The sequence below is a fragment of the Poeciliopsis prolifica genome, unplaced genomic scaffold (assembly GCF_027474105.1).
Source record: "Poeciliopsis prolifica strain line A6 unplaced genomic scaffold, Auburn_PproV2 SCAFFOLD134, whole genome shotgun sequence".
In the NCBI taxonomy this organism is placed as follows: domain Eukaryota; kingdom Metazoa; phylum Chordata; class Actinopteri; order Cyprinodontiformes; family Poeciliidae; genus Poeciliopsis; species Poeciliopsis prolifica.
The window spans coordinates 162986-189631 of NW_026562509.1; the positions used below are offsets into that span (position 1 = coordinate 162986).

The following is a 26646-nucleotide window of genomic DNA, read 5'->3' on the forward strand; positions in this document are numbered from 1 at the left end:
GATCTCAAAACACTAAAACATATTTTAGAAGGTATACCTAACTACTTAATATTTAGGTGTTAATCCTGTAGGTGAATGGGAATTGAATGACTTTGAATGTGGCTTTCATTTTTTATTTCAGCATGATAGCTAAATGTCACTCAGGTTAGTCAAGAAGCCTTTTTTATTTTTTTAAAGAGGATATGCAAAAGTTTAGTTGGTGTGATGGTTTGACCTTCACTCCAGACAAACGAATCCCTATAATAATAAAATTCACAATACAGAAACGGTACAGAAATTTTGAGTTGTTCAAAGAAATGGTGCACAACCCAAATTAACCATTTAAAGAAAGTTAACAGAAAACCAAATTTGTCCTACTTGTAACTAAGGCAACTGCAATAAGAAAATAAATCAATCACCCACCAAAATTGATTGCAAGAGTCTTAATTGTATCAAAGGGGAAGTGGCAGGCATTGTGCAGCTCACTGAATCTCTGCTGCACTTTTTCAAGAATGCAGACATTAAATGAGTTTGACATGAAAACTCTTTGGTACCTTGTAACTTGTCTGGCAACCAGAAATTATGACATTGTCCATTGTTTATGTGCGATGTAATGGATACTCACTTCAAAAATATTGCTGTTTGAAATTCCATCTGCTTAGTAAGGAATCTGATTTCAACACTAAAGTGGCGTCACAGTGGTGCCTCTCCCTGTTGTTTGCAATGCAAACATATTCACTCTGCTGCTCCCACAAGTTAATCCTGTTTTTTTTTTTAATCAGATAAAGTTGATTGAATCAATCAATCATCTGAAACTCCACTCATCTTAACTGCATCTTCAAAGCACACATTCAAGGTACCATTGCATCCCCAAAAAAAATCCAGTGTGCCTACAGTTTACATTTGTTTTTCACCAGGCTAACTGCTTGAAGTTCAAGCTAAACATAATCTAAATGCAAAATCTAATCATATATATGGCTCTTAAAGTTCAGAATCTGACTTATAAATATTTTGAATATTGTTCCATCCCTTAAGTGCAAAAGAGAACGAAGCTCTACAAAGTTGAGGGAGAAATTAGGCAAAAGAGGCCTACAGTTGATTTATATTATGAATAAATACGATCAAGTGGAATTTGGTTATCCAAGTAATTTCATGTCTGCTTTTATTTCTGTTAAACAGCTTCTTCTTTTTTTTTGACATTGTTTTGAAACACCAGTGATTGTTGAAGCTTTCGTCTGGCGTCCAAGCACTAAAAGAAACTGGATATTTCTTTTTTCAGAGTTCAAAGGAAATGTGTCCGACTTATCACTGTCGGACACATTTCTGAAATATGTCAGAGTTTATATTGTGCACTTTTTTTTCTTTTTCTTTGCAGGAAACTTATGACAATATCCCAGGCCAGAACAAAATCACATTCCTGCTGCAGGCCATCAGAGATGCATCAGCTGCAGAGGAGGTTTGTACATTAAATCCAAATGTGTCGAGTTGTTTCAGTCTGCAGCAGTGAGGACAAACCGTTGCTGTCTACAATCAAACGTGGTTATTAAAGTGTCCAGGGAGCACTAAGGGCATCTGAAGAATCCAGTTGTCACATGTGGGACCTCACCATAACCTGACAGCGATGCCGCCTCATGACTCATCGTGTTAACATTTGGTTAAGTTGACTGTGACTCCAACAGCTGCTCAGCCCCTCGTGCTTCCTCCCTTTTCCTTTACCTCAAGGCTGATATTTTTAGACTTTGTAGAAACGGGAGCAGGCAGCGAGGTGTTGGGGGAAGTGACTCTGCTTTTTAAGATGTTGCAGCTTCTCTCAACCTTGATGTTTTATGTTGAATGTATCCATTCCAGCTGTGTTCAAAATGAATTTTTTTTTTAGGTTGAGCTTTTTTTTCTCTCTCCTCAGGTCAGGCAAATGGCAGCGGTTCTGCTGCGGCGGCTGCTGTCGTCCTCCTTTGAGGAAATCTATCCGGGTTTGACGCTGGCGATGCAGACGGCCATCAAGACAGAGCTGCTTTCCAGCATCCAGCAGGAGGCGTCGCCAAACATTCGCAAGAAGGTCTGCGATATCGCAGCCGAGCTCTGCCGCAACCTCATTGGTACAGTCAGACGTTTCAACACTTTTTTAAAACTCCACAAGCCAGTTTGTTTTACATCTCTGTGGATCAAATATTTTACTTTTTTACTGTTATCATTTGGTAATTTTCAACTCTAGATGATGATGGGAATAACCAGTGGCCAGAAGTCCTCAAGTTTCTCTTTGACTCTGTGAATTCTGATAACATTGGTCTGCGAGAATCCGCCCTTCACATATTCTGGTGAGCTCCAGCTGCCTTCACCCGCCCGTCCGTCAAGAAGGACGTTCCTGTGTCTGACGCTCTTCCCTGTGCTTTAGGAACTTCCCAGGAATCTTCGGCAACCAGCAGCAGCACTACTTGGAAGTTATCAAGCGCATGCTTGTTCAGTGCATGCAGGACCAAGAAAACCCACATGTAAAAACCCAGCGACATTTTTGCTGCCCTTTCAGTTTGACCAACAACAGAGTATATGAGGGTTTTTTTCTGTGCCTCCAGATTCGCACCCTGGCAGCTCGGGCAGCAGCATCGTTTGTTCTGTCCAACGAAAGCAACAAAGCTCTGCTGAAGCATTTTGCTGACTTGTTGCCTGGAATCCTGCAGGTAGGATTGAACACTCCATGTTGATGCATTGGTTTTTGTTTTTTTTTTCCCCTTCATTTTAGAGCAGCACAATATTTCATATTGCAAACTTGCATTGGACTGCCAGAGCCTAGTGCAATCTGAACATTTGCAGTTGTCACCAGATATTTTAATAAGATAAATTTTTTTGATTCACTGAAGTTGAATCTTACCAAATTTCTCTTGTTTTAGGTTAGCTAAAACAATTCTAAAATGAAAACGACTTGCTAATTGGCAGAAAACTTTGCAAACATATTATTTCAAGATTATTTTTTTTGCCCCTGCTGTAGAATGTAAGATATTAATAATGGATAACAGAAAGTAGTGAGTTCTTCAGTTCATTTGTAATGTTTTAATTGCTAAGGTTTGAAGCTGTAAAAGTTCAAAAACTTAACTTGAAAATTCTTGAATTTGTGCAAACCCTGCAGTCAGTCTTCCACCTAATCTGAAGAGGCCTCTGACTGAAGACTTATTTTTATTTCTATTATCATGGTTCAGGATCATTGAATATTTTTCTGATAGCATGAAGCTCAAACTAGCATCTGTCTTTTCGTGGTCAGGCGGTGAATGAGTCATGTTACCAAGGAGACGACTCTGTGCTGAAGTCTTTGGTGGAGATTGCAGATACAGCCCCCAAGTACCTCAGACCCAACCTGGACGCGACGCTGCAGCTCTGCCTGAAGGTGCGTTCAATTTGGTCGCCCTGACGTCAGAAGCCACATCCCGACCCGTTTGCTTAACCTGCTGTCTTGTTCCCTCAGCTGTGTGCTGACGTTAACCTGACCAACATGCAGAGGCAGCTCGCCCTGGAGGTCATCGTCACGCTGTCGGAGACGGCGGCGGCCATGCTGAGGAAGCACACGGCTGTCGTAGCGCAGAGCGGTGAGGATGCGGCTCGTCATCTAGAAGCAGAATTTTTACATTTTATTTTGTCTAGTTTCTAGTGGAGATATTGTTGTACACTTAGAAATTTAAGAAAAAACTAAGTTACAAAAAACTTTTCAACAAGTAAGTGATTATTTACTTGTTGCAGATCATTTTATTTAAAATGTGGGGGGAAAATGTTTTGTTCAAAGTGAAATATCAGTTGAACTTGAGCCTTTTAATCAAAGTCAAAGAATTACTGACTTAAAATAATCATCTTCTTGCTCAAAAGCTACTTGAAAGTTATTTTTGTGTACCAAGATACTAGACAAAACCACTTTGTAAGAATTTTGTTGTTGTTGCACTGGTCTCATTTTCTAGTTGCTAAAATCCTTCAATCTCAGTTCCCCAGATGCTGACCATGATGGTGGATCTGGAAGACGATGACGAGTGGGCCATGGCTGACGAACTGGAGGATGATGACTTTGACAGGTAGGCTGCAGCGCCACCTGCAGTGCGGGAACTCTAAATGGCTAATTTCTGACCGTTTGTTGTCGCTCATCAGCAACGCTGTGGCAGGGGAGAGCGCCCTCGACAGGATTGCCTGCGGTTTGGGAGGGAAGATCATTTTGCCCATGATCAAACAGCACATCATGCAGATGCTGCAGAACCGTAAGTAAACCTGCTCAGTATACATTTATTTTTTAAATATGACATCTTAGTCTTGGCCTTAAGTTTTATTTATTCCCATCTGTCGACAGCTGACTGGAAGTACCGTCATGCTGGGTTGATGGCTCTGTCTGCCATCGGTGAAGGTTGCCATCAGCAGATGGAGGCCATTCTTCAAGAGATAGTCAGCTTCGTCCTCCTGTTCTGCTCCGATCCAGTAAGAAACGGCTGCATTCAAGTCTTCATACATTCACCTTATGCAGATTGATAAGTTAATGGTGCTTATTTTAGGGGTTAAATTGCAGGTTTCCTAAGATAGAGTAGGACAAATATTGTCTCAAATACAGTCCATTTAATTTTTAAATGGTGGTTTAAGATGTTCTTAACCACAAACTGATTTTCTTAAAGTGAAATACTGCTGAACACTTTGTTTTTGCCAAGATGCATCTTCAGTCTCACCTGCTCATATATTTTTTTTAATATGAAACAAAAGGATTTAAAAAGAAATTCGTAGTTTGGACTGTATCCAAACTATTCACAAAACCGAATGTTTGGCTTGCAGGCAAAAACTGGCCACAAAATGTTTTTGTTTTCCCCACAGTAAACGAAGCACACAATGTTTTCATTTTGTTTAAACGCTTTATCAAAATGCGCTTTGTTCCAGTTTTCAGTTTTGAAATCTTGACAAAAATTGGATTTTCATCACTCTTCAAAAACATATTGTCTTTTGAAGAGATAAATGCTTGTAATTAAAATTTTCCATTTCAATTGGTCTGAAAAATCTTGCCCAATTAAAAGTCAGTCTCCATCAACCACATTGCTTCCTGTTGAGGTTGTTGTCTTTTCCCCGTTCAGCACCCAAGAGTCCGCTATGCAGCCTGCAACGCCATTGGACAGATGGCCACAGACTTTGCTCCAACCTTTCAAAAGAAGTTCCACGATAAGGTACCTGGGAAGTCGATTGACTTCTGCAAATGTTTGTTCCCGGAGGAATAAAAAGGGAATTTTAACAACTATGACTTGTGGCAGGTTATCTCAGCTCTGCTGCAGACGATGGAGGATCAGAGTAACCCGCGGGTCCAGGCGCACGCAGCCGCTGCGCTCATCAACTTCACAGAGGACTGCCCCAAATCTCTGCTGATTCCGTACCTGGACAGCCTGGTGCAGCACCTTCACGTCATCATGGTGGCCAAGCTGCAGGAGGTAGTAAACGGCCCCCACTGAGTGAGGACTGTTCAGACTGGTTGAAGTTGTAACGTTTTTTTCTCCGCGTTGCCAGCTGATCCAGAAAGGAACCAAGCTGGTCCTGGAGCAGGTGGTGACGTCCATCGCCTCGGTGGCCGACACGGCCGAGGAGAAGTTTGTGCCGTACTATGATCTCTTCATGCCCTCACTCAAGCACATCGTGGAGAACGCCGTGCAGAAAGAGCTGCGGCTGCTGCGGGGGAAGACAATAGAGTGCATCAGTCTGATCGGTCTGGCTGTTGGCAAGGAGAAGGTATGTTTCAGGGCCTGAATGTGTGAGCAAACTGCTTTCCATACAGCGTCAGACAATCCCGTTTTGTTTGTTCTTTTCTAGTTCATGCCGGACGCCTCTGCAGTGATGCAGCTGCTCCTTAAAACCCAGACAGACTTTAACGACCTGGAAGACGACGATCCTCAGGTGGGAGAGTTCAATTATTGACGTTTGGTGTTTTTATTTATTTTCAAGCCATTCTTACATAATTTGTTTGTGCTTTAGATTTCCTACATGATATCAGCCTGGGCCAGGATGTGCAAGATCCTGGGGACGGAGTTTCAGCAGTACCTTCCTGTGGTGATGGGGCCCTTGATGAAAACCGCCTCCATCAAACCCGAAGTGGCTCTCCTCGACAGTAAGCAACCCCAAAAAAATGTTGTTTGTTGCCTTTGGAAATGAGTTCTACTTTTCTAATTTCATTTCCAAAATGAAGAGGCATAACTGATGATGCGTTCACTGTAGCTCAGGACATGGAGAACATATCTGAGGAGGAGGGATGGGAGTTTGTGAACCTGGGAGACCAGCAGAGTTTTGGAATAAAGACAGCCGGCCTGGAGGAGAAGGCCACTGCCTGCCAGATGCTGGTGAGCAGAAAACTATGATTCACGCATGATGAGAAATTGTTGTTCTGATCAGATTGATTGTTTCTGGTTTTCAGTTCTGTTAATAAGCTGCTGCTTCTTCTTCTAGGTGTGTTATGCCAAAGAGCTGAAGGAGGGTTTTGTGGAGTACACTGAGCAGGTGGTGAAGCTCATGGTTCCTCTGCTAAAGTTTTACTTTCACGATGATATCCTTTCCTAACCTTTAACATTTCAAGTAATGTTATTTATTTGATGACTAGACTTGGAAAACTTTATTTCGTGGCTCCATTTTTGTTTATATGATGAACGGAGTGCAGTAAATTTTTTTCTTTAACCGTGTAACGTGTGAGAGTGGCTGCGGCCGAGTCCATGCCGCTGCTGCTGGAGTGCGCCCGGGTTCGGGGACCAGAGTACCTCACCCAGATGTGGCATTTCATGTGCGACGCGCTCATCAAGGCCATCGGCACAGAGCCCGACTCGGACGTCCTTTCTGAAATCATGCATTCTTTCGCCAAGGTGAGTCCCAACACCTCTGTTCCACCAACATGTATCAAAGAAACAAGTCAGGCTTTACCAACCTGGCTTTTTGCTACCAAGTCATCCAGTATGAACAAAGACCTTTCTCTTTAAGCATTTTTTTAGATTTTTCGGCCATTGATTATTGCAATGGGCCAACTTTTTTTGTTCCATAGGATCAAACATGCAGAGATGTTGCTTGTGTGTTTTTGTTTTGATTGGTGCTTTGTCTGTTCAGTGCGTTGAGCTGATGGGAGACGGCTGTTTGAACAACGAGCATTTTGAGGAGCTGGGTGGGATCCTTAAAGGGAAACTGGAGGAGCACTTTAAGAACCAGGAGCTCAGGCAAGGTGAGGATGAACCAACCAGATAGTCTCTTGTTTTTAAAGTGTAGCGTGCGCTTCGGACACCATGTCCATATGTGATGTGAAAATGTTTTTGCTTCCCAGCCAAAAGACAAGATGAAGACTACGATGAACAGGAGGAGGAAACCCTACAGGATGAGGTTAATATAACATTATTTTATTTATTTATTTTGTGAGAAAGTGTAAAATATTTTCTTCTGGACTCTGTTTATTTTTCAACCTGATTTTCAGGATGAGAACGACGTGTACATCCTGACCAAAGTGTCGGACGTCCTGCACTCTGTGTTCAGCAGTTATAAGGAGAAGGTCCTGCCTTGGTTTGAGCAGATGCTGCAGCTCATCGTCCAGCTAATAGTGAGTCATTTGTCGTTTCTGTTGAGCGTTAAATGATCCAGACCTCAGCTGATTGGCTCTGACACGTTTTGCACTGCTTCAGTGTCCCAACAGGCCATGGGCCGACAGGCAGTGGGGTCTGTGCATCTTTGACGACGTGATCGAGCACTGCAGCCCCTCCTCTTTCAAGTACGCAGAGTATTTCCTGCGGCCCATGCTTCAGTCGCTTTGCGACACGAGCCCCGAGGTTCGGCAGGCCGCTGCTTATGGCGTCGGTGTCATGGCTCAATATGGCGGCGAGAGCTATTTCCCTTTCTGCACAGGTAGGGAGATGCCAGCTGATCTCGACTTGTCACTGTCGCTACGGTTTTTAGTTTAATGTTTGGCGCGTTGTTGCAGAGGCCGTCCCCCTGCTGGTCGCCGTCATCCAAGCGGCTGATTCTCGGTCAAAGGAGAACGTAAACGCAACAGAGAACTGCATCTCGGCGGTCGGGAAGCTCATGAGGTTCCGGCCGGAGTGTGTGAACGTCAACGAGGTTCTTCCCCATTGGCTTGGCTGGCTGCCGCTCAAAGAAGACAAAGAAGAGGCTGTTCACACGTTTGACTTCCTGTGTGACCTCATTGAAAGGTACGTCTGTCCGTTCTTCATGTTTACCTTTTAGAACAGCCTAAAAGAGAGAGGTTAGAAAACAGGTATAGAAACATTTGGAGTGTGACTCTGGAACACTTTTTGAGGTTATTGGGCCAACCTATGGACTTCTCTTCACAGCAACAACCCAGTTGTCCTTGGGCCAGAAAACTCCAACCTCCCTAAAATTTTCCTCATCATAGCCGATGGCGTCGCAAATGAATCTGTTAAAACTGAAGATGCCTGCACCAAACGGCTCGCAAACGTTATCCGTCAAGTACAGGTAAGCAAGAGCAATGTTTCTGATATCTGAGGGTTTTCTTCTTTTCTTTTGCTTTCCTTTCTGAAAAAAAAAAGAAAACTAATTGGGAAGTCAAAAATATCTTCAAAAAGTGGCTTTCATCATTCTTTCCATGAGTGGTGCAATTGTTTTTTATTAATAAACATGCACTTTTACCAGAAGATTGTCATAAAATTACAAAAAAAATCAATTTAATGAGAATACAGTTTATGTAACGTTAGCAAGCTTAGTTGTGTGTCTGGTCTTTGAAATGCTCAGTTGTTGGCGCAAAGTCCTGTTACTAAAAATATTTTAATGCTGGTGTGTTAAAAGATGAAGTATTTTCTTATCTTTAAACTTGTTACCAATGTATAACTTCATTTTTTAATTTTTCATCTTAATTCTCACATTATTTATAATTAGTTTCATTGCCTGGCTCTACGTTCCTAAATGTTTGTGCGGTTTACGTCTAACTGGGAGCTTAAATGTCATCTAAAACTTTTTTTTTTTTTTTTTTTTTTTCCTTTCCAGGTGTCTGCAGGATTATGGACGCAGTGCGTTTCCACCCTGAACGAGACGCAGCAGAAAGCCATCCAGGACCTCCTGAACGCTGCCTGAAGCTGGACCTGTCGCCCTGTCATCTTCCTTTCCGTTCTCCAAAAAGCCCATGAAGAAACGTAGAGCTCCTGGATCTCTTCCATACACTCCCTGACCTCCCTCCTGCTCCGTAGTGTATGGATGCCAGATTCACCCTCATCTTCACCTTCGCCTGACTAACATAAAAAAAAAACGAAGTTCAGCTAGCGGTTGGGGGGAAGCAGGTTAGATCTTTGCAATGGGAGGACATTGGCCACCAACCTTAAAGACTTTCTTCCTCTAGTCAAGGAAGTGAGAATAAAAGTTAAGCTGTCGCCCCGTCTCTTATCTGGACGCTTCCTTTTGAGCCATTCCCCAACTTGTCTTGCTTCTCCACCCATGGGGGTTTCAAAGTCACCCAACTCATTGGACTGCAGACACGAGGGTGGCAGGACATCATTCTGGACTGAGCTGCTCAAAGAGGGGTAAATGCACACTGGGCATCCACTGCCTGTGTCCTGTGAAATTTCTTTTTGTATTTCTTTTTCTCGTTCCGTGTTCAGAGTCGACTGAAAGGGGGAGGAATGGCCTCCGTCTCCCATGGTTGACCAGATATATTTGAAAAACGGCATGTTAAGTGGCTAGCTCAAGAAAATACAAATGGTTAGGTTATTTGCATCATTTGACGTCTGGGAAGCGGTTTTCCTTAATAGCCTTCACAGGAAGTTTGAACGGTTCTCGGACCCTTTGGGTAGCAGGCGAAAGACGGGGGTGGTTCTTCAGAGACTCGTTCTGCAGTTGGTTGACGCCTCGAAGCAAGTTGACTGTAAAAAGAGTGCGACCTTGACTCCTGACCATCTGGTTTTGACCCTTTGCAGTCCTGCAGATGTGAAATGGAAACTACCAATAAAATTACATTGAGGACTTCTCAGATTGTTTTATTTAAAAATCTTAGCGTGCACATTCTCTGCAAAAGTTAGGCTATAATAAAAAGGTTGTTTTTTTAACACAAGCAACTATGACTTTTTTTTTCTTTTTTCTTTTTTTTTACAAAAGAAACACTGCATTTTAACATTTTTCAGGTTGAAATAAGTACTGAAAACTTTGACTGTATGTTCAATGTGTCATTTATTTGGTTTATTTTCAGTTTAAATTTTACTTCATGTTTTTCTGGTACCTTTCATTTAATCTTTGGTGCTTCAAGATGAGCATTTCTACCGTAAATGTATGGTGAGCTTCAGTTTTTAATATTAAAATTAGTCTTAGGAATGAAGTCAATCTAGCATTTTAACAAAACTAATTCAAATAGCGGGTTTAAAACGCTTACAGTATTACGTACTGTTTCAAAAACAAAAGAATACGTAATATTGTTTAAAAAAAATTTTTTATTCCAAAAAACGTTTTTTTAATTGTCCCTTGAATGCATCATGTCAGACGCGTCCGAACGAACCTGAAGATGAATGGAGTGGACATAAAGCGAAGATGACCCCAAAACTTTGTGATTAAATTGGATATGTTACAGGTTTTTTATTCTTTTTTTTAAATTATTATTATTTTAGTCAAGGAATCTTTCAGAAGATATTTAGTTCAGAAGCCATCTATGTACCAACTAAGTAAGTTAACTTCCAGCTACTTTTTCACTTGTAGCTAGCTTTACCTGCTAGCATTAGCCTTACGGTCAATTAGCCCATTTCATCGACGAACTGGGTCATTTTTTTCTCACTTTCTCAACAACGGGTCAGCATAGACAGCGTTTTGTTCTTCAAACACTGCAAAGCAAGTTAAAACATCTTGAACGAGCTTAGCGTTCAAGATGTATTAACGCTAAGCTAGCATGCTGTAGCACCGACGCTAGGTGGTGCTATAGCTTATTCAGACTCAGCACCTCCAACCAAATGGTATTCTCTATTACAGTTTTATGTAATAATTCTGTCTAAATGGATTGGATTTAACCTAAAAAGCAAAAATGATCAATAGCAAACTCAGAATATTTGGAAAAAAAAATAAAGATATCAGGCTGGAAATGAGCCTATAGGAGATAAAATTGTCTTGCTGGAAAGTTAGGTGAAAGAAAACAAGTGTTTATTGGTCATGTAGCTTAAGTTTACCCATTACAACCTTAAAAACACTAGTTTCATAGTATTTATTATGACAATTGTGATTCTGCTGCCTGAATACAGTTTCCAGAGATTTTATCTCACCTTTTTAATTTGGATGCTTTTTTTTAATGCAACTTTTTCTATAGGAGTACAAATTATTTCAGAAATGTTAATGCAGTTATGTTTGTCTGCTATGAAATGGTAACTTTACCCCTGTGTAGTAATCATCCATTGTTTAATTAGAAAAGGATTTGAGTTTTTTTTCGAGCAAAAACCGAAGAAAAGACGCACAGCAAACAGAGCAGCCATGCTTTATTAGGACATCTACTTCAACAGAATGCTTTAAATTAAAGCTTTCGAACAACTCGACCATGAATGCTGTGGCTAGCTGGGTATTCTTTCTTTTTTTTTTTTTTTTTTTTTACATATTTCACACAATATACATTAATGTGTTGGAACGGTTCTTAATTTAGTCCTAATGCAACCAGCCTGGGGTCAATCAGAGCTTCAGGGAGGTTATGTGATGTTGAGTGTTTATTTCCATCTGACATGTGGGCTCTGCTCACAGAGAAACTGCGGCTTCTTCACTGTTAAAGTTGTCTGGGATCATCTGGTGCAATTCACAGTGGTGGTTTAAATCCCCAGACCAGCTGGGAACGCCACGCTTCGCACAACAAACGAGTCTTTTCATTTATAAGAAAAACACAGACAATGCTATTCAGGGTTATGTGCAACCTTCAGGAAAAAAAAGAAAAAAAGATACCCTTTTTAGACATGTTAATCTTTGTTTTGTTGTTTTTTTTTTTACATTTACAGGTTAAAAGAAAGGAGAAAGGATTTATAATGAGGGCATCACTAGCAGAATCTGTCCATGGATTTGCATGGCTGCCCCATGATCATTTGACTACAAGAGCAGAATTATGCAACACATAAATTAAAGCTGTCGGTTTGATCGCAGCCACCAGAAGGCGATGGTAAGGGAGCCAGTGTCACCAGATATTGCAGTATTTACAGTGAAGCAGACTAAGTGAACAGGTAAGAAGTTTTCAGACACAAACAGCTTTAAACATGATGTATTCTGAGTAATTCTCACAAGACAAACAGTGAGCTCCCCCCTTCTTCTGATTAATTCAGCTTTTAGTCGCAGGTTGACTTCCCCCTTTCGTCCTACTGGAGCATGTCCACAAACGCGTCAAATTCGTCAATGTTCTTCTCATAGACACGCAGTTTCTCCGGCAGTGAGTCCTGCAAACGAACCAGCTCACATCAGTCCTTTGTTTAATGTTCTTTAACTAAAAATGTTAAATTACGATGGGGTATTAGGGCCGTTAGAAAAAAGAGGTTTATCTCTGACATTTTTCAAGAAAAAGAAAGGTGGAATTTTGTTGAGCTTCAAAAGTGAAAAGTTTGCCAAGGAAAAAAAACATTTTGAGATTAATCAGATTTTCTAGAAAATGTAAATGTTTCAAACACAAATTTCAACGTTTGTTTTCAGAAAATTAGATTCCTCTCAAAATTAGGACATTTCACTAGCAAATTATTGACTTCACACTCAAATTTAAAAAATTTTTCCTGTAATTTCTGAGATTATTCAAAAACTGTTTTTTTGTATTTAATTTAATTCTTTTAATTTTAAATTTTTTCCAATGGCCCCAATACGTCATGAGACAATACAAAAGGGGAGAGGGCGTGTTTACCAGGTCGTCAGCCATCGACTGGGAGCTGGTGTGCAGCGAGAGGCTGGCCAGCTGTGGAGGGTTCTGAAACTCTCGATAGAAAGTGCCCAGATCCATCGGCAAAAGGTCATCTTTAGAGAAAGCTGGACGCTGCACAAAGGGACAGACAAAAAAAACAAACATAAATCACATCATGATTAGCATCTTTCTCCTTTAATGTTGCATCTGTAGTATTGAATAAATAAAAATAAAATATGGGATTCCAGTAAGAAAAACAGATCGATTTAAAAGTGGTCACTTCACTCAGTTGGTTGTGTGTTTTTCCCCTGATAGTTTTGAAGTCAGAAACCACTCACAAAGTCAACCATGACGAAGTCGTCCTGCGGTCCCGATCCGTCCGAGCCCTGAGAGTGAAGGCTGGCCTGCAGGGGCGACTGGGAAGGAGGAGAATCCGGAGGACGCACCTGAACGCAAGAAACGCACACAGTCACCTTCCAGCGGCAGGACGCGTGAGACTATAAAGGTATGTTGAAAAACCAGATAAAATCACCATGGGATCGTTCTCCTCAGAGTCCAGGCCACGAGGAGCAAATGCAGCGAATGGGAGATCCAAACTGGCAGCTGTTATCTACACAGGCACACAAACAAAAATATTATTTTAACCAACTTTCATGGAGAGGATTGTAAGAGGAGACACATTAACTACCTGAGTGTTGGGTTTATTCACAAAAGCCCCAACCTTCCTTGTGAATGCATTGAGGGACTCCACTGGGTCAGAGGGAGAGACGCTCCTCCTCCCATCGTCCCTTCTTCCCTCACCGCTCTGCAGCAGCCCGTCTTCATCGCCACTGTTAGACAACGCCGTAAGAGTTTCCTTATTGATATTTTCCAATTGAAACTGAAGACGCAAGTGTGAAGAACTTACCTGCTGCTCGGTGTGTTTGGAGCGTTTTCTATGGTCAGATGGACATCCGCTCCATGAGGCGGCTGAGGCTGAGCCGGAACCAGAACATTCCCTCCTTCTTTAACCTGGAAGAGAGAACGTCGCTGAACAGAAGCCTAGGGACTCGAGCACTGATCCCTGGGGTTCTCTTTTTGTGACCCAGAATGAGAGTTTTTGCTTAAGTTTCCAAAATTTGACCCATTGATACTTATATATAATGAGGGCAAAAGGATTTCCGATGTGATTTTCTGACAATAGAAAGTGTTGATTACAACACAAAATATAAATCTTTTTTCGACCAAACTCTTATAGTTTTCTTATATTTTTCTATTGAAAAATCTATCACTGCACCCATTTCAGGTTTGTCTAATTCATTAAAGTTGACTAAATATAGCAAAAGTTTCAAAGAAAGTCACAGAAACCCTGTTTGTATAACTGAGAATAAATTTGTTCAAGTAAACCCCCAAAATGTATTTGAATCTTAATACTTATGACTCAGTGACGTTGGAAAACTCCTGGCTTAAGTTTTATGCCTCTTTAACTTTATTATTTCCCTGAGTAAACATCAGTTTGTGCGTGAATACAACTACCTACCTGGTTTGTGTTGAACTCAGCAGCTCCTCCTGGAGGTGCAGGCTGGTAGGATAACCTGGAAGCATAGAGCTGCAGAAAAAATAAATTAATTAAAAAAAAGGAAATAATAACCAAATACCAAACACTAAGGTTCTTGTTGGTGCTGAAGGGATATGAGAAAGTGTGTGTCAAGCATTATGAGTTAACTACGTCGCTACAAGTGACGGCGAACCACAACAAACTGAAGCTACAGGGATGCAAACTCTGCTCTAAGCTAGTTGCAAGGATTCCAGAGGTCAAGTGATGGAGAAGGTTGTGATGAACACAAAACTAGAGAGGTAAACTCTGGCGGGTGAGCTTCAGCGCCTCTCACAAAAAAACACACCATCAAACACCACCAAAGACTCACATTGTGAGTGACAAGTCCTGGAGCCAATGGGAGCTGGAGACTGTCCAGCGGGAGGGGTTTGGACAGTTTGGAAGGGGATGGACTCAGAGTGCAGACACACTGAGTCCACATTAGCAACGAAAGTTAAAGAAAACGGACGAGAAAACAAGAGGAGAGAGTGAAATGATAATCAGGAGTGAGAATCGACAGATAAAGAGAGAGGAGGAGTGTGGGCTCACCTGAGAGGGAGGGGAGGTGGAGAAAGAGGTGGTACAGACCTCCTGCGAGTCCTGAACGCCAGCAAACGCTCCGCCGTCGTCCTCATCTGGGGGTCTGAAGACGCATGGACAGGAAGTGGTTTTGCTGAAGCACAGAAAACTAGAGGATGACTTAAAAAAAAAAATAACCATGAAGGTCTACCTGTAGTTGCAGAGCTGCCCCATTGTGATTGGACGCTGATTGCCGCAGGGCGCGTCCACAAAGTGATCCACGATGATTCCCATGATGGGAGCCGACCGTTCAAACTGCCTGCAGAATAAATCCAGGTCATCGTTACCTGCTGAGCTGAACTTAAGGGAAGACAGACTGAGCGGCAGTGGGAAGGTGCTGGTTACCTGCTGGACATGAACGCCAGGTTGGTGCGGTAGGCACATGACAGCGTTACCGTGCCGACCGGGGTGCCGACAACACCGACGCGCACCGTTTGGAAACCTTGATAAAAAGAAGATTGATGAAGGATGGTTGAGTCCATGAATAGTAATAGTACATAGTTATTGACGGGAGCACAAAAAACAGATGGATGGACGGACAGATTGATGGACAGACCAAGGAAAATCACACATTAAACAGACGCCACACAGACCAGAACTAAAGTTACCTTCTCCTAATCCACCCAGCTGGACTTCCCCAAAGTAGATCCTACACAGGAGACAGCATTTAGATGGATATCTTAGTTTTATATGGCTGGATTCAAGAGATGGGCGTCAGTGCTCATCAGGACACCTGTATAATATGACGTAGTCGTGGCCTTGCTTTCTGGATAGCTTATAGGCGGGAGTCACTCTGGTGATGGCCAGCAGAGATTTTAGGAGGACAGACAGGCGATTATAGACGGTGTACGACACTTTAATGTCCTTATCACACCTGCATGAGGGCCAGAAATCACACAGGTTAAACGTGAAACGGGAGCTAAGCTGAATCTGAACGCTGCTTACTTCTCATTCATCTCCAGGCACCAAGTCTCTAACTCCATGGAGTCTCCCTAAGCAATGAAGATGGAGACAAAAAAGATCAATTTAGTGACAAAAACTCTCCTGGGTTATGAGGAGCTAAAACTAAAGTGACTTTATGAGTTCTACCTCTGAGGTCTTCAGGGAGATCTCCACACACATGGAGCGGCCGATGCCTGGAAGCTGGCCGGCCAGCGCCTTCTTGGCCTCATGAGTGACCTCCGGGATGTCTTTGATGGCCAAATTAAACTAAACGGAATGTGGAACAGGAGGGAAAAAGTGCTTCACATCAGAAGACCAACAAGGTAGGGATATAAAATGATTTAAAAAATAAATAAAATAAAATAAAATGGAGCTTTAGTTTCACCCAGTCTGAGCCAGTGGGTGACGAAGACGAGCGAGTGCAGATCTTCTCCCCCAGGCGAGCTTGAACGATCACCTGAACAGTCTACACATAAAAACAAACAGTGATGTGGGAATGAGTCGGGAGAAAATGGCTGAAAACAGGGCTAATAAAAACAAGGTCTAAATAAAAAAGTTTTGGATCAAGGGAAAAAGCTTTTGGCTGCCCTCTGACCTTTAAGGCAAAAAACTTGATGAACTTGTCCAAGTCTTTCTTATCCTGTGGACTCAGGTCACCGTCCATGTTGTCACGACCCTGAGGATCACAGGAGACGCAATCTGTTAGGGCATTTTTCCAAATCATTCATTTAAAAATATATATTTATTTATATAACTTTTGTCTACGAATGTGAAATACATCAAAAATAATGTGCAAAGTACCCATAAACTTTACAAGTGTCAAATAAGAGCAATGTTAAGGTGAAAACATAGAAAAGCGAGATTAACGCACACAAAAGTATTGCAAAAATAAAAGCATAAAATATTCCAATCTAAATAAACAGAACGTTAATAGTAAAGCAAATCTTGTAATTATTACAAATATATTACATATTTAATACACAACAATAGATGCACAGACAATTAAATGTACATTTTTGGACTTTCCACTCTGTTCTATGCTCATGGTGCTCCATCATAAGAATAATCAGAATAATTAAATGAGGTGCAAAACTTAGCTTTTTGCTGTAAAAAGCATCCCAAAATGTTGTGCTGCTTAAAATCCCCAAACCAAAGCAAAGTTTGACCTACATAAACTATTTTGACTTAAATCTGACGTTGCTGCGTACTAATTGATTGTATTTCTAAACGAAATGAATGTGGATAGAAAATGTTTGACAAATCAGTGACACACGTTGGCAAAGGCAGCTTTTAAACCTTACACAATCACTAGTTCTGGAAAACAAATCAGGCCTCCACGCTTATTAGAAATTAACCTGACTAAATATGGAGGTCATTCATAGTACAAAGACTGACTGCAGTATTTGACCAACTACAGCGCCTGTTATATGAAAAACGACAACATAACAGGAGGATTTCTGGAATGATTGCTGCTTGTTTTCCTGACAGAACAGTGAGTCACTGCTACACCAGCGTTAGCATGTTGCTAATGCTAGCTGACTGGCTGAATAACGAGGGCTTTATAAATCCTTAAAAACACCGAAACTTACATTAGCCGTTTCCTTATCGATGGGCGTTCAATGTAATAGACATTAGCTTGAACATATAGCAGAATTAGTATTTTCTATAAAGACTCATAGGCCATGTTCGGACACACATAACGTCAGAAGCTGCTGTGCTACTTTTCTGTTTATCTTCTCCATGTCGACGTGTTTATGTAGCAGCGATCTCCAACTCGCACTTTCGCCACGTCCTTTTTCTACAATATTTATTCACTTGAACAGCTGAAACATACAATTACACTATGCTTCACTCTGAGGGCACATTTCGTGAACTAGAAGAGATTTATAAATATATATATAAATACTAAATTTGTTGTGTCGAATCTGCGATTGGTCACCGCAAACGAAGTTTCCTTTGGCTTATTTTGGTTGCCAGATGCTAGCTTATCTGAAGGTAAACAATGTTCTTTCTTCAAAGGTATTGAAAAGGCTTAGAGGTTGGTTTGAAGTCACTTAGTTTCACCGAGTCTGTAGAGTTGTTAGGTGGACCACATTGATCTGAGATTTGACTCAATGGAACGAAGCTAGCTTAAAACTAGGTAGAAAATTGGGTTAGCACTTGTGTTTATGTGCCTCTTTATGCTTAACATAGCGTTTCTTTGCATGTTTCAAAAGCACATATCACGATCTTAATGCTGTATTGTATCAAAATGAAGGCATATGCGTAATGCATGTATATGCTTTGATTTAAACCATGTTTAGCTTCATTGTTGTGCTGGAAGGTGAACCTCCTGTCCAGTTGCAAGTGATTTCCACCCTTCAACAAAAGATATCAGTTTCCCTGTGTCTGCTGAAGAAAAGCAGCCCCACAGCATGCTGCAACCACCACCATGTTTCATTGTGGTCAGTGTGACGAAGATACCAGTGCGGTGTTACTTTACTGCCTCACACAACTTTTTGTGTTTTAGCCTGTGTCATATGTTGTCCTTTTGACATTTTTATTTCAATTATAAAAATACATTTTCCTTATTATTGTTGGGTTTTTGTTGTCTTTCCTTGTAACATGTGAGTGCATGGCAACACAAATGCTTAAAACTAGTTTCTTCTGCAAGAAAATTGAAAATGACTCATCAGTGTTTCAGAAAAATATTTCACTTGGCACAAAATTAAGATTATCTGCATGGTGCATCTTCTTCTGTTCCCTCAGCATGGCCATCCCGATAGCCATCTTGGACTGTGATCTTCTCCTGCACGGGCGAGGCCATAAGACTCTGGAGCGCTTTGACCTGGACACCGTTTCAAACAGCGTTCTCCTCTCAAACTTTGGGTTTCCAAGAGACTTCATCCTGTATCTAGTGGAATTACTGAGAGAGGTGCGACTCGATAATCATTACTTTCCATCTTAAAAAGAAGTGATGTTTGCAGTTCCATATTGCGTCACCTCGTAATTTCCATTCGGCAGACTCTTTCCAGGAGAACCCTGAGATCCAGAGCAATCAGTCCTGAGGTTCAGGTGTTGGCAGCGTTGGGCTTCTATACATCTGGCTCATTCCAGACGTCAATGGGGGATATAATAGGGATCAGCCAGGCGTCCATGTCCAGATGTGTGACCAATGTGACTAAAGCTCTGGTGGAGAAAGCTCCAGAGTTCATCACTTTCAATAGGTACATATGTCACACTTTGATTTAAAGCTCACCACCTTTATGGAAAATCTTAAAATAATACATGCTGTTCAAACAGAGACCCGTCGAACAGAGAGTACTCCTTCCAGGAGTTTCAGAGGGTGGCAGGATTTCCAGGAGTCCTCGGCGTTCTCGACTGTGTTCAGGTTAGCTGAAGAAAACAAAAAAACTCTCACCTTCACTTTTTTTTTTTTTTTTACCAATGTCTGGAAAATTTTGTCTGATGGAAAAGATGGGCACAAAGTAGGGAATAACTGTAAAGCAGCAGGAGAGCAAGTTTTAGAAAGATTGAAGTGTGATTTGCCTTTTATATTCAGCTACCTCAGTTATCTTCTATATTCAGTTAAGATATATTTAGTTATTCTCAACATGCAAACACATAAAAAAATTACATTATGAAAAAATTTAATTTTTGTTCTATTTTGCATTTCATAAATTGAAACTCGCATATTATATAGATTCACTACAGAGAGAGTGAAATATTTTAAGCCTTTATTTCTTGAAATTTTGATAGGAGATGATGAAAACAGCGAAACTGACTCCCTCAGTAAGAAGGGTAAAACGTAAAAAGATCATTTCTAAAGAAGCTGGGTTTTCACCTAATACAAAATTCAGAATAAAGTAGGAGGACGTTTGTCTTAACCCTTCCTCAACAGGTGGCCATCAAAGCCCCGAACAGCGACGCCTCCTCTTACGTGAACAAGAAGGGCTTCCACTCCATAGCCTGCCAGCTGGTCTGTAACGCCCGGGGACTTTTACTGAGCGCTGAAACATGGCCCGGCGGCCTGCAGGACACCAAGATTCTGCAGAGGTCAGCCATTTCCAAACAGCTGCAGGACAACGAGGAGGGCTGGCTGCTGGGTGAGTCGCTCTCTCAGGAGCAGTCACACGTTTGACTTCAGAGCTCTGACGGTAATGTGGGTCTGCTCTTTGAAAGGCGATGGACGTTATCCTTTGAAGAAGTGGCTGATGACACCAGTGGAGAGCCCAGGAACAGCTGCAGAGTTTCAGTATAACCTGGCCCACACGGTGACACATGAAATAGTGGACAGAACTTTCAGGGCCATTCAGACCAGATTCAGATGTTTAGATGGCATCAAAGGGAACCTGCAGGTATGATTTTAATTAAGCCTCTATATTCTTGTGCAAGCAAAATGACATACACGGTTTCTCTCCAACATGAGCAGTATTCTCCTGAGAGGAGCTCGTCCATCCTCCTTGCTTGCTGCGTTCTGCACAACGCCTCCCTGCATTCCGGCCTGGACGCCTGGACTCTGGAGAGGACAGAGCCACTGGAGCAGCCCAAGGGCCCCGAGGAGACGCTGGAGGACTGGGACAGCGAGGCGGAGGAGCTCCGGAAACACATCATACTGAAACACTTCAGCTAGAGACTCCACAGAGGACAGAGACCAGAAAAAGACTGGATGGATGGATGGATCAATCAATGAACAGATGGATGGATCAATGATTGAATGGATGAATGATTGGATGGATGGTAAGTAGACATCATGGATGGTTGGTTGGCTGGTTGCATGGAAGGAAAACCAACAAATAACGAATGGATCTCTCCATCCTTTTGCGTTAAACACAGAGAAGAATGAAATCCACAGGCACAGAGTTGCTGATGCAGATTTTTAATATTTTGCTCATTTCTACTCTACTGACTACACTACGATAACATAGATATAGATATATATATATATATGTATATATATGTGGAGGAACATGCAGGACTCTATACAACAAACAGAGACAACAACACATCCAAACACATTTCAAACAGCCTGGCGCCCCCTAGAGGTTCGCCTCCTGGAGTTTTAGGACTAATCAAACTGTGTGTAGATGCTGTGTCATCTCAGTTAATTACAAATGGACTCCCCCCAATCCCTAAATCATCATTTCTTTTATTTTGATGCCCCTCCCCCCCCTTTTGTTTTCTTCCCCACAGGACGTTCCACAGGCTAAAATCTGGGATTATGACAGTACAAAAACAAGACCCACTATTTACAACAACTATGCTGGAAGTTGTCATCAATTATGTACATTTGGTATTTGGTCCCAGACGAAATAGAGAGAGAGAGAGAGAAAAAGAGAGAGAGAGTGGATCTGGCTGCAGTCACATAATGCTTTTCTGTTCATTTCTGATGACAAAATGGAGACAAAATCAATGAACTAGATGGAAGAAAAAAAAGGAAGAAACCCATGATGAAGTGAAATGCGTTATACACAGCTTTTGGAATAAAATGACTTGTTTGGGGTTTTCAGAACAGCACTGTGTTATAGATAGTGGTGATGAAATCTTCTGATTTCATTATAGTGTTCAATCAAACTGAAACTAGTGGTGCTTTTTCTCCTGGAATGCTTCTTCAATATTTACACACTTTCTACAAGCAATCAATAAATACAACAAACACTGCTGAATGATAATTGGTCATCTATTTTTTTTTACTTTTGTTTTAAATTTCTGGCCAAAAACAAAGTTAGAAATATAGAAAATAATAATTTTTTTAAATTCTGAAGCACCCAATTCATGCGACAGCAGTTTTATGTCATGAAACTTTACCTCTTCTGAAATGCCAAATCATCTCCTTTTTTATTTTGCATAAAATAAATATGCTAATTTTTCAATGCTTGTAATATATTAAAAGTTTTCTTTTTGTATTTTTTTTTATTATTTAAAAAACAATAAGATAAACTAACTTAAAAAAAATCAGTACATGTATTTTTTTTCGCATAAATTAAATATGCATTTTTTTGATGCTGCAAATATATTACATATACAATTTATATTTAAAAAAAAAAACTTTTATGTGATGCTTCCTACCCTCAGATCGGCGCCGTTTTATGAAAGAAAAGAACACGCCTCCCAAGAAATACCAAAATATAAGAAAAAATTAGACATTTGGTCAGAATTAGAAGTAAAAAAATGCTTATTAAATGATAAAGTTGCAGAAATAACCTAGAATTTGTGTTTTATTTTGAAAATTTAAAGAAGTGCTACAGTTCTCCACACTTACTGGCACCTCTGGTAGACATGCAAAAAGCCTTAAAATAAATACATTTTATTATTCTGAAAAAAATCCCAAATTTTGAGTACATTTCAACTTTTTAAAGATGATCTACATGTAAAATAATGTATTTGATAATTCTGGGCGTCCTGTTGCCATGAATAAATATGACATGATGTAATGGCTAGTTTCTCTTAGACACTACAAAATGAGAAAGACAAGAGAACATGCCACTTAGGAAGGCAAATTGGGGTTGTCATGGCAACTACTTATTTTAAGGCATTTTACAATTGTTATATAATTGTCATATTTTGCATCGTGTGTGCGGTCAAATGGCCATACTGGACCGCAGAACAAGGAAGGCACTTTAAAATGGCGCTGCTTCAATATCTAAAGCGTTATTCTGTTTATTTTATCATTTCTAAATGATCTTTGTTGAGTTAAAATTTGAAAGCGTATTTTGTGTCTTACTAATACTGACTATCCGTAATTTTAAAAATCAAGCATCGGATCATTATAGATGACTAATATAAGCAAACCCTAATATAAGTGAGCCCTTTCTTATTAGGTGATGTCTAAAAGTTAAAGCTCTGAAAACCATAAACATCACTTTGAAGGTTAATGCCACAATTTAAGACTTTGCTATTTATGCTTAATTCTTCTTAAAAATTGGATTTAAAGACTTAAGTTTTTTTTAACTAAATGTTCAAGTAAAAAAAAAGAAAATCAAAACAGATAGTAAAGATTGACTAAGACAACTTTGTGCGGGCCTATCATATAAAATAATGTGCCAAAATGTGGAGAAGTACTTTTGCAAGGCATTGTGTAGGTAAACTGATTCAGTGAAATGAGTTGCTTACTATAAATTAGAATTTTAGTGCAGTAAAACAACAATAAAGTTGATGTTTACATCCAGAGTGTTCAAGTACAACAGAAAGATGAAGGGTGATCGATGTCGGAGCTGAAGCTGGGCTGATTTGTTGACAGAGCGATGTGGGAACAGGAGGATGGAGCGCTTCGAGCAGGAAGAGGATATAAGAATCAGAAAACCTCCGAGACTCCGCCTGGTTTGGTATATCTGAGGAGACAGAAGGGGCAGCAGTAGTTTAAGACCCGACATGGAGCATGTGGGGAATCACTGCAGCTTTCTGGGTTTGTTTGTACCTTTGGTCTAATTTGGGCCCGGTTGTCTGGTTGCTGTGGGTGTCGGCTGTATGCCGACGGGTCTGAATGTGAGAGTGGACCTCTGACTGCAGCCTCTCTCCTTCTGACGGCACCAAACTCTCCTCCAGGGGAGCCTGTTCATCGTAGAAGAGCAGGCTGCGGGAGCGGACTGTGACACACAAACACACTGGAGTTCAATCTGAGGGTTACCTTTGACCTCTAAAACTGATAACCTCATTATATTTCCCATTAAAACCTTTAAATGTGATAGAGAAACACAAAGTATGCCTAATACCCATAATTAGGTTGTATAGAAGGATGATTGTGCAACAGCAAACCTACTAAATGGCTTCACACAAGGTTGGGGCAATCAAACAATAATAAATGTTAGGAATTAATCTGCTAATTGAAGAATCTTTGATAAGGCGCATTGCTTGCATTGCAGTTCAGTGTTTGTGGTCATAAGCAGAAGTTTAGTTTAAAATCCCAAACAAGAAAAAATTTAATTATAAATATTTTGTTAGCATTACAGTTTCAAAATGAAAGTTAACATTAAATTTGTCTTATAATGAAGAGGATTAGGACCATTTAAAATAAATAATTTTTACTTTTAGTTTTAATTTGGACCCTTTAGGTAGATTTGGGGATTTTTTTTCTATGTGTTGTTTTCCCAGAAAATATCAGAATTCTGAGAATAATCATTACAGAATGTCAGAATTATAAAATTGTGTAAAAACAAATCAGAGTTGTGAGAGTAAATAAAAATATTTTTGATTCTTCGTCACCATTCCTGATCCGCTTCCATAACATTCGCTAATAAAACTTTTAAACATTCCTTTTTCTAATTGTCCCTTAAACGCATCATGTCAGGAGCGTCCAAACAGACGTGGAGAAAACCGTAAAGGTCAGTTGTCAACCTCCAAATTCCACAAAGTAATGCATATATATCTACACATGTATAAATGTTGGTATTTTAGACTTCATATTCGGCCAAGGAAGATATTTTGTCCTCGCTCAACTCAGAAGAAGCGACACTTGAGCCGCCAGGAGCCGCCAACCATCTGACAAACTGGACGCTAACAAGGTAGCTTCCTGTTTCTGTTTCTCTGATACATTTGTTGCTAGCTTAGACTGTGAGTATTCGCTGACGGTCTAATTCGAATTAGGAAATAAGAATTGCTTTTCTAATTAAAATAAGCTATAAAATAAACATAAGTCAAATTTTTGGCCAACGGCGAAAACACCGAGCCAACTTCCTTCAGACCTTCAAAATAAGAGCGTTCGGAATGTATAACGCGCTCTTAAATTAAAATAGCATATTTTCTTTAAAAGCGGCTGATTTAAATGCTTATGAATCATCACAGTGTGAATGTTTGTTCATATTGTCTCTTCCATGATATAGAATGTAATACAGTAGTGATTCTGGGTTACCTGTGGACCAGGAAGTCCTTGTTTGCTTTAATTAAACTTCTACAAAACTTTAATCACTAAATTATATACAGAAAGAGTCAAATTTTCTTTAAATATTTACAATTAGTAAATGTGTATTGTTGTTCTTTTTAAAATGTTTTGTTTTGTTAGATTGTGGGCCTTGTGCTGGATTGTAATGTGACCTTTTCCTCAAAGGTCACAATTAAATATCACAAACTGGTACTTGCAATAATATCCTGCCATCCTATAACCATAGTAACCATTAGAAACCTTTGACATGTCAACCAGCCTTTATTGCACAATTACATCTCAAACATAACAGTGGAATTTGCTTAATGAGGTTGGGATTTTAACTGGATGTAGAAAAGCAGCTTAATGTTGGGTTGAGACAATATGTTGCTCTGGGAGTTTATCTTTGTAAACTAGTGGCCTCTGGCAGGAGCGTGGACTGAAACGGTCGAGCATGTTTACCCACCCTGACTGGTCGTGTAGAGGTCCGCCGACGGTGAAGGAAGAGAAGAAGGTGAGGAATGAGAGGATGATGAGGATAAAGAGGAGGAGTGAGAGAAAAAAGACAGAGGAGAGGGACAAGGGGAGAAGGAGCCCAACACCAGGACGAAACACAGCGCCATCATCTGTGTAGAAACAGAACCAAAACCCCTACATGAACAAATAATGAGTAAAACTTAATCAGACATGACTCTATTTGTAACCAAATTATTTGGTTGCAAAGAGAACCAAAATTAAGATGAGTATTTATTCCCTTGATGATTTCTTTTGTTTTTGCTTTTTAAAAAAAAAATAATTTCTCAGGTTATCTGAGGAAGATAACACTTGTTAAGCACTTGTTAGCAGCAATAACATTTACCATGAGGCACGTTCCTGTTTGAGTTGAGGCCATTTTACATGAACGGGGGATGACTTTCCCTGAAATCAGAGACTGAAGCTTCTGCAGCTGCTGTAGAAGAGACCTGGGCATGAAACAGACACAAAGGGATATAAACAAGTAGTAAGAAAGGAAATTATACATAGAAAGTTATACTTGTTATTTGTTGTCATAGCTAGATCTATGCAGTAAATTTCAGTCCATTTTGTGTTAAGCTAAAGGACATGAGAGAATGAATCTGGAGAGCAGGGCTCTGATGGTATCAATCATCAATAGCTGTGAGGACTCACTCCAACCACTAGGTGGAGACAGAGAACCGGATTACATGACCTTAAATACATGATATATATTAAAAGAAAATTAAAGCACTCAGGTGTAAAATTGAAACAATGAGACAAAAATGTAAAACTTGACATTTTCATATTGTCAGCTGTAACATGCAGATCAGATTTAATGGACTTTGAAGTCCTTTCACTGTGAGTTACAGCTAAACTTATTGCTGCTTCTTGAAGTAAATATCCAGCACTGTGATGTAAATCTTTCTTTGGCAACCTCAAATTTTGTTTTACTTAGGTTGGTTTTAGCTCTCGGTGCTAGGCTAAACCACACATTTCCTGAACTTTTCTCAATATTGTCCCAACCCTAGACACAAACAATAACTTTCATTTTTGATTCACAGAGAAATCACTGCATTCCCTTTGTCGCTATTAAAGTGACGGCACCCAGAGTTGATGTGCAGCACGAAAAGAAATTGCACATGGGAAGAAAATGACCACTAATGGGTGCATTTTGGGACATTTTTAGCTTGAATCAGGTTTGCTCATTTAGACCCTCTTTTTTCAGCTGCACTGTTTGGATTTTAATGAGAGTGAGCGTGCTGACTCATGTTTCCTCGCTTTGTGCCAGCTCATTGTTCCACCGTGTGGTTGTCAAACATATTCATCAGTGTGTATAGTGGGAAGAGGCGGGGGCTGCGGGGGGTACCTTCCATGATGAAAGCTACTTTAATGACAGACTCGGCGCTCAGACAGACAGAGACA

The 26646-nt window shown here is 40.5% G+C and overlaps 5 protein-coding genes across 15 annotated transcripts in view; 3 read left to right on the forward strand and 2 right to left on the reverse strand.

Moving 5' to 3' along the window:
* The window catches only part of kpnb3 (karyopherin (importin) beta 3), a 39246-nt gene extending 29315 nt beyond the window's left edge, over window positions 1-9931 (forward strand). For both annotated transcript variants that reach the window (XM_055024943.1, XM_055024942.1), the window contains 25 exons: window positions 1355-1435; window positions 1883-2075; window positions 2192-2294; window positions 2372-2468; window positions 2550-2654; window positions 3233-3355; window positions 3434-3554; window positions 3941-4028; window positions 4102-4208; window positions 4298-4422; window positions 5061-5150; window positions 5235-5408; window positions 5485-5703; window positions 5785-5868; window positions 5947-6079; window positions 6187-6308; window positions 6415-6511; window positions 6649-6821; window positions 7060-7171; window positions 7271-7326; window positions 7418-7540; window positions 7623-7842; window positions 7919-8147; window positions 8289-8430; window positions 8959-9931. In XM_055024943.1, coding sequence (XP_054880918.1) covers window positions 1892-2075; window positions 2192-2294; window positions 2372-2468; window positions 2550-2654; window positions 3233-3355; window positions 3434-3554; window positions 3941-4028; window positions 4102-4208; window positions 4298-4422; window positions 5061-5150; window positions 5235-5408; window positions 5485-5703; window positions 5785-5868; window positions 5947-6079; window positions 6187-6308; window positions 6415-6511; window positions 6649-6821; window positions 7060-7171; window positions 7271-7326; window positions 7418-7540; window positions 7623-7842; window positions 7919-8147; window positions 8289-8430; window positions 8959-9045 — 3114 coding nt within the window. In that variant the 5' untranslated portion in view covers window positions 1355-1435; window positions 1883-1891 and the 3' untranslated portion in view covers window positions 9046-9931. The remainder of the gene's footprint in view (window positions 1-1354; window positions 1436-1882; window positions 2076-2191; window positions 2295-2371; window positions 2469-2549; window positions 2655-3232; window positions 3356-3433; window positions 3555-3940; window positions 4029-4101; window positions 4209-4297; window positions 4423-5060; window positions 5151-5234; window positions 5409-5484; window positions 5704-5784; window positions 5869-5946; window positions 6080-6186; window positions 6309-6414; window positions 6512-6648; window positions 6822-7059; window positions 7172-7270; window positions 7327-7417; window positions 7541-7622; window positions 7843-7918; window positions 8148-8288; window positions 8431-8958) is intronic.
* Window positions 9932-11397: 1466 nt separating this feature from the next.
* Window positions 11398-17638, reverse strand: atg13 (ATG13 autophagy related 13 homolog (S. cerevisiae)). 4 transcript variants are annotated; one of them, XM_055024984.1, is made up of 18 exons: window positions 17483-17638; window positions 16489-16569; window positions 16279-16359; window positions 16041-16160; window positions 15897-15943; window positions 15685-15825; window positions 15560-15600; window positions 15297-15393; window positions 15103-15210; window positions 14922-15015; window positions 14704-14802; window positions 14316-14384; window positions 13704-13807; window positions 13518-13626; window positions 13329-13406; window positions 13135-13242; window positions 12800-12928; window positions 11398-12347 (listed from the first exon to the last, which is right to left on the reverse strand). In XM_055024984.1, the coding sequence occupies exons 2-18, from the start codon at window positions 16555-16557 to the stop codon at window positions 12270-12272; spliced, it is 1572 nt and encodes a 523-aa protein (XP_054880959.1). In that variant the 5' UTR covers window positions 16558-16569; window positions 17483-17638; the 3' UTR covers window positions 11398-12269. The 4 variants fall into 4 exon arrangements, with proteins under 4 accessions (XP_054880959.1, XP_054880958.1, XP_054880962.1 ...); XM_055024983.1 differs by having other exon boundaries at window positions 13485-13626; XM_055024987.1 differs by lacking the exon at window positions 14704-14802 and having other exon boundaries at window positions 13485-13626; window positions 14961-15015.
* On the forward strand, window positions 13213-21218 carry harbi1 (harbinger transposase derived 1). Of its 3 annotated transcripts, none has more exons than XM_055024992.1 (7): window positions 13213-13301; window positions 18642-18807; window positions 18897-19099; window positions 19176-19263; window positions 19774-19978; window positions 20055-20230; window positions 20305-21218. In XM_055024992.1, the coding sequence occupies exons 2-7, from the start codon at window positions 18643-18645 to the stop codon at window positions 20503-20505; spliced, it is 1038 nt and encodes a 345-aa protein (XP_054880967.1). In that variant the 5' UTR covers window positions 13213-13301; window position 18642; the 3' UTR covers window positions 20506-21218. The 3 variants fall into 3 exon arrangements, with proteins under 3 accessions (XP_054880967.1, XP_054880968.1, XP_054880969.1); XM_055024993.1 differs by lacking the exon at window positions 13213-13301 and adding an exon at window positions 17848-17888; XM_055024994.1 differs by lacking the exon at window positions 13213-13301 and adding an exon at window positions 17911-17931.
* The window catches only part of creb3l1 (cAMP responsive element binding protein 3-like 1), a 32902-nt gene continuing 27214 nt past the window's right edge, over window positions 20959-26646 (reverse strand). For 3 of the 4 annotated variants that reach the window (XM_055024989.1, XM_055024988.1, XM_055024990.1), the window contains 4 exons: window positions 25589-25691; window positions 25196-25355; window positions 23290-23458; window positions 20959-23203 (listed from right to left, as the gene is read on the reverse strand). In XM_055024989.1, the coding sequence (XP_054880964.1) occupies window positions 23167-23203; window positions 23290-23458; window positions 25196-25355; window positions 25589-25691 (469 nt within the window). In that variant the 3' untranslated portion in view covers window positions 20959-23166. The remainder of the gene's footprint in view (window positions 23204-23289; window positions 23459-25195; window positions 25356-25588; window positions 25692-26646) is intronic. The other variant, XM_055024991.1, reaches the window with a different exon arrangement.
* arhgef7b (Rho guanine nucleotide exchange factor (GEF) 7b) overlaps window positions 24154-26646 on the forward strand; it is a 90301-nt gene continuing 87808 nt past the window's right edge. For both annotated transcript variants that reach the window (XM_055024977.1, XM_055024979.1), the window contains exons 1-3: window positions 24154-24193; window positions 24267-24373; window positions 25160-25243. The gene's annotated coding sequence lies outside the window, so the exon portion shown is untranslated. The remainder of the gene's footprint in view (window positions 24194-24266; window positions 24374-25159; window positions 25244-26646) is intronic.

Excerpts from the sequence above, each read along its gene's own strand:
- atg13 (XM_055024983.1), bottom strand. The coding sequence starts at position 16,557 with ATGGACGGTGACCTGAGTCCACAGGATAAGAAAGACTTGGACAAGTTC. Across the intron at positions 15,016-15,102 it reads GGGCAGCTCTGCAACTACAG|ACCCCCAGATGAGGACGACG; the intron begins GTAGACCTTCAT and ends ATGCGTCTTCAG. Across the intron at positions 13,407-13,484 it reads TGAATAAACCCAACACTCAG|ATAACAGCTGCCAGTTTGGA; the intron begins GTAGTTAATGTG and ends GTGCCTGTGTAG.
- harbi1 (XM_055024992.1), top strand. The coding sequence starts at position 18,643 with ATGGCCATCCCGATAGCCATCTTGGACTGTGATCTTCTCCTGCACGGG. Across the intron at positions 18,808-18,896 it reads TAGTGGAATTACTGAGAGAG|ACTCTTTCCAGGAGAACCCT; the intron begins GTGCGACTCGAT and ends TCCATTCGGCAG. Across the intron at positions 19,264-19,773 it reads GCGTTCTCGACTGTGTTCAG|GTGGCCATCAAAGCCCCGAA; the intron begins GTTAGCTGAAGA and ends CTTCCTCAACAG.